At 35.7% G+C, this 15,751-nt stretch overlaps 2 protein-coding genes across 4 annotated transcripts in view; both read left to right on the top strand.

Moving 5' to 3' along the window:
• The window catches only part of LOC125324579 (RAB3A interacting protein), a 33,109-nt gene extending 23,165 nt beyond the window's left edge, over nucleotides 1-9,944 (top strand). For all 3 annotated transcript variants that reach the window (XM_048300614.1, XM_048300613.1, XM_048300615.1), the window contains 5 exons: nucleotides 724-852; nucleotides 3,083-3,195; nucleotides 6,551-6,650; nucleotides 6,759-6,828; nucleotides 9,578-9,944. In XM_048300614.1, coding sequence (XP_048156571.1) covers nucleotides 724-852; nucleotides 3,083-3,195; nucleotides 6,551-6,650; nucleotides 6,759-6,828; nucleotides 9,578-9,660 — 495 coding nt within the window. In that variant the 3' untranslated portion in view covers nucleotides 9,661-9,944. The remainder of the gene's footprint in view (nucleotides 1-723; nucleotides 853-3,082; nucleotides 3,196-6,550; nucleotides 6,651-6,758; nucleotides 6,829-9,577) is intronic.
• Nucleotides 9,945-10,035: 91 nt separating this feature from the next.
• MYRFL (myelin regulatory factor like) overlaps nucleotides 10,036-15,751 on the top strand; it is a 42,702-nt gene continuing 36,986 nt past the window's right edge. Inside the window, exon 1 of the mRNA XM_048300604.1 lies at nucleotides 10,036-12,513. Within this exon, the coding sequence (XP_048156561.1) occupies nucleotides 12,468-12,513 (46 nt within the window). The 5' untranslated portion in view covers nucleotides 10,036-12,467. The remainder of the gene's footprint in view (nucleotides 12,514-15,751) is intronic.

Raw genomic sequence — 15,751 nt, 5'->3', positions numbered from 1 at the left:
AACACAGAACACAGTTCATCCTAGCATGATTTAGTAGGTAATTTTAGCGTTTCCTCTTTGACTAGAGGAGCTGTGGGGCTTATAAATCATTCCCAGTGAGCATCTTTGCCTTTCTGTTGTAGGGAGGTATAGGAGAGGGTTTTGGCATAAAGGTGAAAAATGAAGAATAACAGTGTACTTTTAATTGAATTGTACATTGACTTCCTGTTTTCTTAGTGTATTCAGTGTGTTAGTCTATTTTCTTTTTGTGTTTGGATAGCAGCATTTTTGGGTCAGATGCAGCATGAACGTGTAAAATGTCTAGGACTGCAGTTGTTTTCTTTGAATTTCTCTGCTTTTCTTAACTCATATAAATAGAGGCGGACTGAAATACTGTAATGAAGATCCATGAAGATGGAAACTGTTTTCTGGCTCTTATAAGTTTTTCAAAGCTATCTGTAAGCTTGGGAAATGGGGGAAAAGTAATTAACTTGTCCCTGGTGTAGTGGTAACCGGTAGATGCATGATCTCTGTGTACCGAAAATTGTATGTTTTGATTTGCTTGAATTTACAGGCTTAGGAAAGTGGATTTAAGAAAGTATTCATAGCTGAACCGTAATAGCATTCTTTCACATTACAATAGAAAGCATTTTAATGCTTATTATTTACCTGTGGATATTTGCAAATGGTAGACACTAGTGTGATAATTACATTACTAAAATATTGAATCTTTGTGTGTTCTAGGCTGACTTGTCTCTGTACAATGACTTCAGGTCTTGGAAGGATGAGCCTACTATGGACAGAACATGTCCTTTCTTGGACAAAATTTATCGGGAAGATATTTTTCCATGTTTAACCTTCTCCAAAAGTGAGGTAATGGAAATGGTCTTAATGTGGTCACTGACGTCTTCCCCTTGAATATGTTACATGGAGCCAAAAGACTACTATATTGTTTTCAATATGAAGTCTAACCATTTTTGTTTCATTGGTGTGTGACAATTTACAGTGAAGTCCTAAAGTTTGGTCTGGAGCATTGAAATGACCTTTTTTTTTCTTCACTATTCCATTAGTGCTCTTCCAGATACGGCCTTTTTAGATCTACTTCTTCAAATGTTACTCCTGTCTGTCTGATGTTTGTAGGGAGGGATGGAAGTTTTCTTCCTGATACTTCAAATACAGTGTAAAAGTCATGTTCTGTCTCTTGTTTATATAGGGGGCAGTAGAGACCAATATATTTAATTTTATGGACTGATTTTCTCTCGTATCAGTCAAAGCAGACTGCAAGCACAGTCTGGGCCTTTTCTTGAAGAGAGGTTTGAGTTACAAGAATTAGACTTTGAGATTTAGATTCAACAGGGGCAGTTTGTAAATATGGTTTTAGAGGAATCAAACTGAGACTTTTTCCCTTGTGTTATTCCTACACATTCTCCCATACAGAGGAAAGACTGGAGTTTTACCTATCCTGGGAATAACATGGAACTGATTACAGATCCAACTGATTTACTTAGTTTTTGTTCTTAAGCAGCATTTACAGGTTGTAGTTGTAGTATCAGTCAGTAGGGAAAAGGGAGCCTATTCTTAGATTTTTATTAAAAAATGATAAGAAATTTTAAAGTCTCTTAAGTATTAATACTCTTTCCCAATAAAGTTAAACACCTCACATAGAAAATCCTACGTTTTCTTCATAATGTTTATCTGTCGTTTTCAGGAGGTGTTATGTTCTTTACCCATGCTTTTCATCTACTGTTACTTTCTGGCCATAAGCACGTGCAGTCTTCTAGTTAATTGTACACCAGTTTGTTATGGTTGGTGTACAGCATCATATGAATCTCTCCCACTAAAAAGTTTGCTTGGTTACTATGGGAATTAAATTGCTTCTGCAGTATATATAAGTAGGCCATCCTGTTGTCTTTTGCAGCAACTTAATTTTGGATTTTGATCTTCACTGGTAATATAATTACTGTAGATGTGTATTGCCTCTTAAGGGAAGAGTGAGGGTTCTAGCACTTGTCAGTTACACGATTTATTGTTTCCAGATGCTGTGTGTAGTGACCAACTTCTCACTTGGCTATTGATAGGCTAGTGTGCAGTTAAGCCAAACAATAATTTACACACGTGTTATGTTTTTGAATAATTGAAAATGCAGTTATGTGAATGATTGAAGTATTACATTAACTCTCAGTAGCCTCTTGTGTGTATGTGTAGTGTTTTTCTTTTGGGAGATGTCAGAGAGAGTATTTCATTTTAACTACTTCAATAGTAACATTCTGTTCTTAATTAAAGTACAGTAGAAAAAATATCTTTATTACTTAGTAGGAAGGAACCTTGGCACAAAATTATTTCAATAGTAACATAAGTTGCACCTTTTTTTAAATCAAGTAATGGCTGTTACTTGAAACAGTGGTCTTGGGCAAGTGTTCAGTCCAATCAAGCAAAAAGGTCACATTTCCAGTGTCTTATGATTGTTTATAAAGAGTGAATGTAAAAAACATGAGCAAAGCTGCACTTTAAGTGACTAGTGTTCGGAAGTTGCAACTGGCTTTTCTATATATTGTTCAATCTTAACTTGTTTGAACGCCTTGCTAGAGCTATCCTTAGCTGAAAAACAGTGACATAACGTTTACTTGTTTTATTCAAGATAAGGATGGATGCAGCATAATTTTGTGTTTTTCATAGCACGCAATAAAATTAGACCAATTTTTTAAAATAAAGTTTGTGCCATATTCAGTCTCTGGCAAGAACACAGCCTGTACAAATACATGTGCTATTTGGGTGTATGAGGAAAGGCTGAAAATACAGTTAGTATTTTAAACATGCTTGACTACATTCCTGGCTGTAAAGGAAGTTAGCTTGCCTCAGGGAAGGCAGGGTTATTTGGAGGGCAGAATTTAAACAGGAGCTTGGAAATGGGACCTCTTGCTCATGATGAAAGTGAAATCTTATTTGGAATAGAATTTTTGTTTGGTGGGTTGGGTTTTGTTTTGTTTGGTTTGGTTTTGTTGGGTGGGTGTTCTTAGCTTCTTAGAAGAAGAAATATGTCCCTGCTTTGAGGCAATGGATGAAGCAGAGCTGTTTTTAACTGCTTTCTAAATTTCTCTTGCAGTTGGCCTCAGCTGTTCTGGAAGCTGTTGAAAACAACACTCTGAGCATTGAACCTGTTGGCTTGCAACCTGTTCGATTTGTGAAAGCTTCTGCAGTTGAATGTGGGGGACCAAAGTATGTTGAGCTAACACAAGGGGATAATCTTGATTCATTTGAGATCTCTTGGCTTGAGAAAATTGCTATCAACTGTTTACCTCAGTAAAATTTGTCTGTCTTAATTTCCTAAAATCTAAGACTTCAAGATTGTTGTTACAAATTTGATGGGAAAGTAAGCAACTCATAAATGAAACTTCAAAAAAAACCTAAGAACAAACCTTGCCTTTTGGGGAGAGCTGTTTGCTTGACTTTTGATGCATTGACCCCGAAAGTAACCTTCACCTCTTTGGAGAAGACCATTCTGATATTTAAAACAGAAGCTTTTGAACTAGAGCCTCTCAGCTGGAAAGCATCATGAAAAAAATAGGTATTGAAATAGTACAGGCTGGGTTTCCGAAATCTGGAGTACTTGTGGCATAAAAAATTTAGGACCTACGTAAAATGCTGACAAAGGTAGCTGAGGTATTGGAGAAATAGAGAGTGTTAATTCTCTGAATTTGAGCAGGAGGAATGTAAGTGGGAATGAAGATGAATAAGAGTTTGAACGTAAAGTAGGAAGTATGCTTGAATGACAGGAAATTTATTTAGAGGTTGTGGAGTGATCCTAGAGGAATGTGAAACAAGACTTGTCAGGTACTGATAGAAACACTGAAGTGAGGTGGGAGGGACTTGCCTGAGGCACTGGAGCTTTGATGATGTGGAGAAGGAAAGGGATTGTAGGATGCCTTAGTGTATGTCAGAGTAAGAAAGGAAGGTCAGTTTCGAGATTAATCTGGAGCCTTCCAAATCTTGAGAAAGACTTGTCTTTTCTGTTGGAGGTATTTTGGACAAGTTGACAATTTACTCTATAATATTTGATTCGAGAGAGCTCAGTTTTACAATAGAAAACTTCAATTGAAATGTTTTCGTCTGACTCTTAAGATTTTTTTCTTTCTCACTGCCATTGCTTTTTAATCCTTTTTATTCTCTGTTGAGTGGAAGAGAAACTACAATTAACACATCTCAAAATTCTTTCTCTTTAAAGAAGGTGTGTAAAATGAAAATTGTGTTTTATGACTTAGTCTTTGATCCTTTCTAGCCTACAAAGTTCAAGCATTCAAATATTCTTCAACTTCTCCTGTCACTAGAACACACACTTTTAGAGCTGTAGCAGCCTCTCATCAGAAGGGCCCACACTAGTTTTGGAGCTACTCAAGTGGTAGTGAATTCCTATCCAAGATTTGCCACTGTAAGCTATGTTCCATGAAAGCAGTAGAGAATCTGGACAGTCAGAAACTACTGAAACAAGTAATGTGTCATTAAAGAACAATTGGCAAATGGATTTAAAGTCATTGTGGTTCAAGCAACTTCACTACATCTTGATGTGATGAAATACTTAACCAGACACGAGATTCAATTTCATTATTCAGAAATTTCTGGAGATTTTTAACCTGCTTTCTCCAGTGTAGGATAACTTTCAAATCAGAGCTTACAAAATCCTTAAATATTTGCAAGATAGAGATTAGTGTTTTGAGATGACAATGCACAATTTGTAATTTAGTTATTTTAGGTGTATCAAAAGGTTAGGAAAATTCTTTTCTCCCTTTTCCAACTCTTCTGTACCAACAAAAACTTGTAGATAAGTAATAGGTAAGAAATACGCAGTATTTAAGTGTAATTTAACAGCAGTTGTGCTTTGCCTTATATATTATTACTGGCACTGAATGGGAAACAGGTGTTCCAGTTTTCCCTGAATTGGTGTAGCAGTTGCAGGTTTTTATTTTCATACGGTGCAAAACACTTTTTTAATTGAAACTGTCTTCTTAAATGGGTAACATAATACAGATAAACTGAAAATAAATGATAACAAAAGCTAGAGTAATGTTTTTAAAGAAGTCATTTTGTTGTGCATTTGTGTGGGGGAACAGATGCATAAAATAGTGGTTAACTGCCCGAATAGCACAGTAAGGAGCGGAGGACAGAGAGCTGTGGTGGTAGTGCAGAAGGGTTCTTAATATACAGAATTTCCTGAATGGTGCCTGTGATGGTGTGCAATAAGTGCTGCCTTAACAAAAGACAGCTGGGTTTCCCCAGAAGATTCAAATAATTGTCCCTATGGGGAACAAAGCGCTGAGCTGCATGTGCCATACAGCGTGAAACTGAGTCACTGGCAGACACCCTCAGCATTTAACTGGTGTGATGGAAGACAACATAGAGAAGGCAATTATGTAACCAGAAGGAAAAAGGGGTTTTATTATCCTAGCATTGAAGGTTTGTCTTCTGACAAAAGCTAGACTGAAACTGTGATCCAGCTTGCTTCAGCTAGTATAGGATTTCTTGTATCAATGAACTACTGTCAGTTGTCATAAATTGCCATGGAAAATCATATACACTGTTCAAATTTCTCCTGTTTTACATGGTTCTGTGGACCAGCTGCAGTCAATTTAAAAGGGCCCATGAGCCACTGTTCAGAACACAGAAGCTTAGTAATTTTTGTTTCACTTTTGAAAAGCAAATTGTTCTTAGACTCCCTAATTTCATGAGGTAGAAATGGGAGAAAGAACCAGCAGCTTTTAAAATTAATGAAACAGTGGTTGCCATGACAACTCAATTCATCTGAGATGCTGTAATACAGACATTCTGAATAAATCAAATTCTTCTCATCTTTAAAAATTCATTGTTTTCCTAAATTTTTTTTTTTTTTTTTTGGGAACAATTTGTGGTGACTAACGACTTTTCCTGAATACTGCATAGTTGCGATACACCAGAAGTAAATTTGATTATTTTACTCTCACTTTTTGTAATGGTAACGAAAAGAATTATTGCCAGACAGCCCATTTTCCTTTGTCCCAAAAGATTTTATACTCTGAATGTAAAATACGATTTCAATTTGGGCATAAATGCAAAGCTGGATTTAAAATGCATCTAAGAGAAGCTTCAAAGAATTGACTGCTCTTCTGTGGTGCTGATATTTTTTTTATAATGAAATACAATATCAAGCAGAACTTTAAAAAAATCTGTTTAAATGTTGGCATCAACTAATAATTAAAAAAATGTTTATTTGACATATCAAGAGTTAATTAAAGAAGTCCCACTGTGCCAGAGTTGTCAAGCTGGCTTAAATTAGTGAATATGAAAGTGCATTCCCAGACCTGAAGGAAGTTTTAGAATTCAAAAAAAGCATTATAACGCACCAGTATTGAAATTGAATTAGGCCTTGTGGAACTAAAATAATTGACAACATAATGTAATAATTGCAGCTTTTAAAATGAAGGTAGATACTCATCTATCTGTGCCAGTATGAAACAGTTACATTAATGCCATAAACACATGCAGTTGTTTAGACATTAATGTCAGATTTGTTTATTGAATCATGTGACCTTTATATTTGTAGGAAATGTGCTCTCAGTGGACAAAGTAAGTCATGCAAGCATAGAATCAAATTAGGAGATTCAAGCAGTTATTACTACATTTCTCCTTTCTGTCGTTACAGGGTAAGTAGATTTACTGAGATTTAATTTTGTCTGGTAGTTATTTACTGTTTTTTTCCCATACCTTTATACAAAATTATATTAACCACCATTATTTTTATATGAGTTTAGATCACTTCTGTGTGTAACTTCTTTACGTATATTCGATACATCCAGCAAGGGCTGTTGAAGCAGCAAGATGGTGAGTAAAAAAATAGTGTTGGACGTACATAAAGAGATGTTTACATAGTGCCTGTGCCGAAAAGTTGCTATCTGTGCACAATAGCTGTGAGCTGACATTACAGGAAAGCCAGTTTATAGTCAGTGTTGTAATTTCAAGAATATGGTGATATTTCACCATATTTGTCTCCAATGAAGTTACATTTTAAAACAACAAACCAGTGTATTGATTTTCAGTCCATTTAAACCCCCCCTATACAGTAAGAAATGTTAAAAAAAAATCTAACTAGGGGAGTTAGCCTGAGTTTTTCCACACAGTAGTCATAAATCAAATCTCTGTTACAGAATATGGAGGGATTTTGGATGCAAAAAACTTGCATTTGGTTTGATCTGGGCCATTTTTTCTTTAGCTTGATGTTTTGGCATGTCTTCTCATTTTGTGCAGTGACAATTGAGACAGCTGTTCTTGTCAGATTATTTTTTCAGGAGAGATGGCAAGAAAAGAGAATATTTTGGGTTAAATTGTGAAAAGTTAACAAGTAACCTTTTATAGATACAGAAAATCTGTAATCATTCATCTGACTGCAGCTGAGAAATCAGAGCATTGCAGTAGCATGGCCAAATCTCGATTAGGGCTTTGGTTATAAATGTAAGGCTTGATCACCCTCCACCCAAAAAGAGAAATGTATTTTTTACTGACATTGCTTCAGGCTGTAGCTTGTGGTGGGGGTCCCTACCTTTGTTACCCAGTTGCTTTGGTCATGTTAGAATATCATATCCAACAACTGCCTATTTAAACTGTGTCTGCACAGTAATTCAGAAATTTGCTTAACTGTTCTAGGTGGTTTCAATATGTCCATATAAAAGAAGAAAACATTATTTTTGTGAATGTGTTCATGAAGACATATTCACTGTAAACCTAGTTACTTAATTCTGGAATTTAAAAATATATTGGATGTTGGAGTCATAGTTTTGTCTTAATTTTCAAGCGCATTTTACGTGTTTATCACTATAAAAGAAAAGGAAGATGGTTTGGCTGTGTTTAAACTGCACACAGTTGATTTAATGGTATTTCCTGTCCAGGTCAAAGGATATTGCCAAATAGCTTTCAGTCCAAATTTTTTTTGAAGCAGGTCATATCACTTAGGCTCCCAGAAATACTGAGCACAGATAGTGGAAAAAGTGTCATTAGCCCTGTGTCAATAGTAAATTAAAATATTTGCTTTCACTGTGAAAATGTAAATTTTTTTTAGTTCAGTTATATTTTTGAAAGTAAAGTAAAACAGTTAAACATTGTAATGTTTATGGATGTCTGTGCATTTCATTATTCCAGTTTTCGAGTCTCTGTGGATTTTCTTCATCAAGAATTTGGCTAGAGTTAGCCCTGCTTTGCTACCTCACCTATAGTCATCTCTTCCTGATGTTTCCAAATTCCAAGAGCTCAGGATTTTAGCTACACCCAAATATTTCTAACCTGAAGTACTCCTGAGGTGATAGATAGACTTTTCCTTACAAAAAATAATGCTGTTAATTTTCATTGTCAAAGGGTCATGGAATTCACCAGAAATGCAGCTATTTCATATATTTAATTATGTTTAATAAAACCTTCAGATGGTGGTAATTTTTACTGATTTACTATCATCACTGAAGACCTTGAAAATGTGTTATTTAAGTTTTAATATGGTTTGTAGTTAAAAGGCTTTTACTTTGACCAAAAGGACCTGTGAAGTTTCAACTAAAAATTGTTTATTTTGCTATTGAGATGAAAAAAATTAATGGGTTTTTTACATCATATAATGAAATACTTTCAGCATTATCAGATTTATTTATTCTTCACAAGAAATTTGTAAAAAAAATTGAGTTTGGTGTTTCAGCTCAATTGTCATCTTTACCACTAAAACATAGAATTTGCATTTGTAGCTTTATGTAAGGATTTCAACAATACATTCACAAGAATGTAGGCACTCATCATAATTGTCTGTGTAGTACCGCTGCATGCATTTGCACTAATGCACCATATAATTTTTAAGACAGAGGTCACTTTTACGAAAGTGTTTTTTGAAATACGGTAGGGAAGAGCTTGCACTGTTGTTCAAGTTAATGAGATTTGTAGACAATCTACATCGGGATCTTGACTGCATGGAAATTTAGTCTTGAATAATTACATACTCCATGATTTTGATTTATGTTGCTGTGATGTCTAGAAGCTTAAGCTATGCACTAGGCTTATTGTGTTTAGGAAGATAGAGATGAAGTAAGAAAAAAGGGTTTTCTACCCTTTTTTTTTTCCTACCCAGTTTATTGTTGCTGGCAGATTACTGTAGGAAAAAAGAGCAAGAAAGGCTATAAATGGCAAAATTATAACTAAATTACAGATTCTTTGGTGAAACAATTCTTAACAAGCTCTCCTTTTTTCTTTTTGTAGTCATTTAGTTCCACAGAAAATGAGTCAAGGGGCAGGGAAGCTTAAATAAGAAATTGCAATTAATTGAAGCTGACAAGAAGTACTGATATAGTTCTGTTCTCCATTTTAAAGAAATCTAAAATCTGAGGAGTTTTTTATAGAAATCTCATTTAGAATGTTTAGAATATGTACTTGAACAAATTTTATCAAAACCAAGCACAATTAGCCCTTACAGATATTTATGCTGTTTTTACCAGATGTTTGTTAGGAAGTTCCCCTAAACTCATGTAGAGTAAGGCAGCCTGAATACATCAGTTGAAATAAAATGTGAATTTGGTATATTTAATAATATTTCTGTCTTTTTTAGTGGATCAGATGTTCTGGGAAGTTATGCAGCTGAGACGAGAGATGTCACTAGCAAAACTTGGGTATTACAAGGAAGAACTCTAAATCTTTTTACTCTTGCGCGTGCATGACCTTCATCGAATATACATAACTAAAATTGCTGAACCTTTTTTTGTCATTTGATATTTATTTCCACAAAGTGGGTCCAAGATCTTTCTCCTTTTGCAGATGGCACTAAGAAGTACTGTGATTGTTTTAAACTGACCTATGCTGTATATGCGTACATATAATACTTAGTTGAACAAATGTGGTAAGCACTTGCAGGTGTATCAGTGATTGTAATTTACATTTAAAAACAAAACTTCTGATTAAAGTGTTAATCTGAAACAGTCTCTGTCTTCTGTTCTTTGTGATGCAGAATGATGTGAATCTCCTCAATAACACACTCTAAAATGTAAAACTGGTTTTATGAAGACTGAATAAATGCCTGGTATTTTCTTCATTGTAGTGTTCACGTATCCCTACGTAGCTCTCTACGCATGTATGCCAATACACTTAACAGACAGCTGTGAGAACTTGGAATTGTTTGAAGGCCTGCTTTCTTAAAATTTTTAAAAATACGTACATAAGAAGAGAAATACATATATTGTATATTGAAGAGTCACAGCACAGTAAACCTGAGTATCTTCTCTTTAATGAAGGGTGCTTCTCAAATATGAAGGAACAATAAAATTATCTTGTTTGTTTTTTGGTTAGAAATCTGTTCTGATCCCTATCTGACTGCTAAAAACTTTATCTTTCCCCCTAGTTTTCTTTCACTAGATTTTTTCATTCCTTTAAATTATTTGGTTTTTTCTCCCACTCTTCTGGGATTTCCAGTTTTCAAAGTTTTATACATAATTTTCCCAGCAGTTGTTCTTGAAACTCGGAAATTTCCATTATGTGATTTCTTCAACATGCTGATGATAATTTCCATATGATGATACAATTTGTGTGTGTGAAAAAACTTGTCAGAGAACCCAAAAAAGGATCATGGCCTCTTAAGAAAGTTGCCTTTTCTGTTGGAAGTGTTACTTTGGCACTTGAAGTTCAAGTGATCATTTTTTTCCTGGGCATTGTCTCAGCTGAAAGCAGGCAGTTGATGATGTTATGAGGAACATAGTTGTGGGTATGTACTAGACTTGCCTTTTTGGAAAAACATTAGATAGAAGTCCTGACAGGCATTTGTCAGTTGCACATAAGATTAAAACTTTGGCAGGTGAACTGAGAAACATTAGAAGGTGAGCTTATTCAGCTGTTTTTTTAACAAGAGGCATCTCAGTGGATACAGATCTCTTTGATGCTGAACAAAACCAACAGTATTCATCATTATCTTACTGCAATGTTCTCTGTTTTCATAAAAGTCAATAGAATGAGCAGTGAAATTTAATATCGTACTTGTGTTGCTTGTATGTGCCTGAAAACACTTTGCAAGTGTTGGCTTTGACTTGGCATTTCAATGTTAAGGTAAAACAAACAACTGAACCTAAATATTACTAGTAATGGAGTATGTATGGCCAAGCTGGGCTATTTTAGTACTGAGGGAATACTTTTATCAATCTGTTGTAGAAACCTGGAATAATTCTACTAGCAACTGTTAAAGGATTGTTTGTTCATTCAATAATGCTAAGGAAGTCTGGCTTTAGTCACTCCTAGAAAACAAGCTGTGTTTATTGGTGTTAATGTTTTATGTTAGGCTCATAAATGCTTTGTAAATGCTTGTTAATCCTTAGTTTAGACAATGAGATAGAGCTGTTTCCATGATTAGCTAGCAGTAGGCAAATGGTAGCCAGTAGCTGGTGCTTATTCTGACTTAATATCCTTTACAATAACAAAATCCTGTTGCTCATTTAAGCAGAGAGAAGGGTCCTTTCTATACATGGTAGTATCTAAAATGTATTATGCTGTATTTTCTTGTATTAGGGATGACAAAGCTGGGCCCCATGTAGTACATCTCAGTAGTAATGACTGGCTCAATTACATAACATCTTGTAAATGCTGACTGGCTTCTGTTTTCATGCCCATACTCAGGTATTTCATATGAGCTGTTCATCGTGAGAAACCAGTGTCACTGTGAGTGCCTGGGACTTGTAAAAATTGGGCAACAGTTACTTGGCTGGTAGATATAATTACTTCCAAAACTGTCCTAATTCCAGATTTCATTGGAACTTTTGTTCATAACCAAATGCCTTTTTTAGATGTCTACTCAAAACATTTGAATATTTTTCTCCTGTTAGCTTAGTGGTGACAGAATGAGCAGTTTTCAGTGTTTAAAGATGAACTATGAGAAAGTGGAGTTTGCTGCTAGCCTTAAAAGAGCTTTGTTCCGTGTTCTACTTTCCCATATGTTTTCCAATGTTACATTAGACAAACAAGTTAATATGTCATTTAGTTTGTTAATAATAGTAACAACATAGAAGTTCTACTTTCCTACCAGTGATGGCTTTGCTCTTGCATTTTTGATTACTGTTGCTTTCATCAGTATTACTAATTACATGACCTGTGTGAAAGTACAAAGACAAGATAAGTAATTTTTATTGCTGCATTTTTTGCGCATGTGTGATTAGTACTGGGACCAAAGGTCCTTAAAACGAGAACATTAGACTTACTGACCAGATAGAACACACATCATCTTGCCTCAAAAGCCTTGTTAGCTCTCCTTTATGTGTAGTTTAAGTCCTTTACATAAAGCCTAAGTATAACCCTGGCTCTAGTTATGGAGGAATGAAATCAGCTGGGACAAAGTCATTGAAACCTCTGACAAAAGTATGATGTGTTCCTTGGCATGTTCATAATCATCTGGACGAGAGTGTGTTTGTCCCAACGTGAGCTCTTCAAGTAGCAGGAAAGCAAAACACTTCTACTGGCTTTTCATGGATGTGGTGGGAGAAAATGAGGCCTTGCAGCAGTTCTTTGAAGGTAAGAATAGTTTCAAGAGAAGCCTTAACAATTTTTGGTGGCAGCAAACCCAGTAATTGTTTGGGGGTCACTGAGGGAGAAAGGAGGAAGAAAAAGTGCCCTGAAACCCAAAGCTATATTTACACTAAGTTATTGTGGAAGACAATACCAGAATGAAGTATTACAAATAGTACAGATGTGCTGCAGTGCCTTTTTCTTTGTGCTCTGGCCAGAATACCAAAGGGAAGGCAGACCCAGCAAACCCTGTGGTACTGGCGAAGTAATTGCCTTGAAGAAAAACTGGGAAGTGACTGAGGACTCATTGCAGTGTAACACTTCTGAAATTGTAGTGCTTTTCATGTGGTTAGAGATCTCACTTCCTTCTCAGTTATAGCATGTGAGATAAAGAGGGTTTTCTTTCCACTAACATTCTTCTGAAATGGCCTGATTGTAATCGGTAAAATGGTAATTGTGCTGGTATCCTCAGGACCCTTCTGAGGCGTTAAACTTAGATATTTTTGTCTTTTGCCTGGGATCATCTGTCTTTCTGCCTTTTTCTCCAAGACATTTTCTATTCAAGCTGGTCCAATTAGTTTCATAACTTTCTCTTACTACACAATTCACTTTCTAATAGATTCCATAATAAAACTGCATTTTTTAGATTCTCTGATAATGTGTTCAAAGGCTTTTTACTTTTTAATTTTTTTACTATTTTCGTTCCCTTCTTCCAGTTTGCACTTCGCTTTTTGTTTTGTTTTTAATACATTAACCATTCTATTCTAAGCTGTTTTTGTTGTATTTGTTTTCCATCTATTATCTGTGCAGGTATTCACTGATCTCAAAGTAACTTGGGAAATAACCTTTTCTGTCATGATTTTCTTTGTCTTTTGTTTTCCCTGCCCCTTTGTTGGCCTGGGTGAGAGGTGGCAACTGTAACTTTTAAGTTTTGATTTCAAACTAGGAAATTAAAAAATTGATCAAGGAAATACATTTAAGCCAAGAAATTTAAATTGGTGAGCTACAATCTAGGGCTGCTAGCCAGCAAATGTGTGGTGTATAGATTGTAGGAAATCCACACCATGTTCCTTAAGTTCAGTTTACATCATGGAGTTGAAAACCTAACAAACTTTTTTGGCTTTGCTTTCAGCAGCATAATATTTGTTTTTATCTGGCTTTTTTTTTTTTCAGCTGCTGCATTGCATAGCTGTTAAATACTCAAAATCATGTTGAACATGAATTATATTTTTAAAAAATTTTTTTAGGAACCATCTTGGAGAAAGCCACTTTCTAGGGAGTATGGGTTAGGTTCTGTTAGCTTTTGTGATGATGATATTTTGATGGTAGAAGGTATGGCAGAGATTTTAGCTGAGCTCTTTAACGAGAATTAATATTTTTAATTATATAATTATTACTTTAATTCTTTTTAGAAGGTTTTTTGGTAGTCTGCCAGTGTGAGAGGGAGAAGCTCTGTTGATTCCTTTTAGTTATAGGAAAAACGAACCTCTTGGGATGTCATGTCTCTTCCATAATGTGTGGTTCTGCTGTGTTCCATTAGGATGTGACAAAGGTCTGCTAAGGCTATACAGCATACGGTGATGCTCTTAGATGGCTGAATTTCATTATCTGGACACAGGTATGTGTCAAGGCTGCAAGAGCTAATCATTTATTCAGCATGGAGTAGGCTCTCTTGCTGTTATAAACCATAAGTAAGTCTGAAAAGGGAGCAAGCTGAATTGAAGAGGTGGTTAGCCCTCTTTTCAAGCAGGGGTTATGTTTACTGAGTGCAAAGCCATCTTTAAGTGATGGCGTCTCTGCAGCTTAGCACTACAGCTTGTGTGCTGGCTTTGTAACACCTGAATGAGGCAAAATCTCATGAGGCAAGAGTAATAAACTGCTAGTGTTGGTTTGGCGGTCTCTGTGATTAGTCATAGCAGTGTTAGAACATTGTTTTTCAAGGCTATGAAAAAACTGAATCTTGCAGTATCAAGTGGAGAATGATGCTACTGAGTGGTTCCTCAGTGATTCAGTTTTGGCTTACAAATGCATCAGCTGGCAGTTAATGAATCTATAGGTCTGCTTTGTAAGATGATTTGAAATTCATGAACAAAAAAGATCCCCTCTCCCCTGTGCTTTAGTTCCTTACAGTGCATATTTGTTTTGACACTCACTAGTAAGATAAAGTTGTATCTGCAATATTGAGAGGGGGCAGTCTGAAACAGGATATTTTTTTTCAAGGAAAGTGAGATAATGTTTGTTTTCCTGACAATCACTTCTTTGAATGATTGATAGACCTTTTGCATTAGATATGACTCAGGGATTTGACCTTTGCTTTTTCTCATTCAAGTAAATGGCTTTTGTGTTGTGTGGCTGGGAAGTTATCTTTTCTTTTTCATTTCAATTGCGTATTAGAGAATTCATCTTTGATGCAGGCTTTTTCCCTATTATTCCTGTTGAAATGAGTATTTATAATTAAAACATTTTGCATTTTACAGTCACAAAGTTCCTATTTGTCAAGGGAAGGTCAGGGTTCCTGATTAGCTCTTCTGCCTGTGTGTGGCAGAACAATCTGTTCTGGCTGATGTTATCAATGGGTTGAGAGACCTGATGGAAGGTCAGCCTAGTTACTGTTGAACTCAGTCTTCTCTTTTGTTGTAAGTTACTTTGAGGTGTCTGAAATGTGTTTTGTTTGTGCTGTCTGTGATCTAAAGAAATCTCTTCCTTAGTGGACCCAACACCTCTCTGTATACTCATGCTCCTGCATGGGTAACATGGAATATAGATTAGAGTTTGTGGTAAATAAACCAAGCCACTGAAGAAACATGCCCTTAAAATACAAAACACTTAAACCCCAGAGATGCCACATACCATTTTAGGGATGAGAGATTGAAACAGGAATAAAAGATTAAATGAAAAATATAAAATATTAATGGTAAGATTTGTTTCTACAGAAAATGTTACTTTGGGGGGGAAAAAAAGTCTATCTTAACACAAAGTCGCTCCTTACACTTTGGAGTTACAGGTCTTCCTGAAGTTGAATAACCTAGGCTGGGCTACGTCCTGGTTGGCTGCAGCGCTGCTAGCTACATCTGGTTTATATTTACAGCCCTGTAGCTCTGCAGCTTGTGTCAATGACACCAGGTCTGTTCTAGTCAAAATGAGCTGGACTTTGTGAACAATTTAAATGGCAACCAGTCCTTGGAGTCCTTTAGCATGAAAAAAGGGCCTATAAGCCCCATAAGTAATATTTACCTTAGTAAGT

This window comes from Corvus hawaiiensis, chromosome 4 (assembly GCF_020740725.1).
Source record: "Corvus hawaiiensis isolate bCorHaw1 chromosome 4, bCorHaw1.pri.cur, whole genome shotgun sequence".
Lineage (NCBI taxonomy): Eukaryota > Metazoa > Chordata > Aves > Passeriformes > Corvidae > Corvus > Corvus hawaiiensis.
The sequence above is the reverse complement of the archived record's forward strand: the minus strand, read 5'-3'. Positions and strand labels throughout refer to the sequence as shown.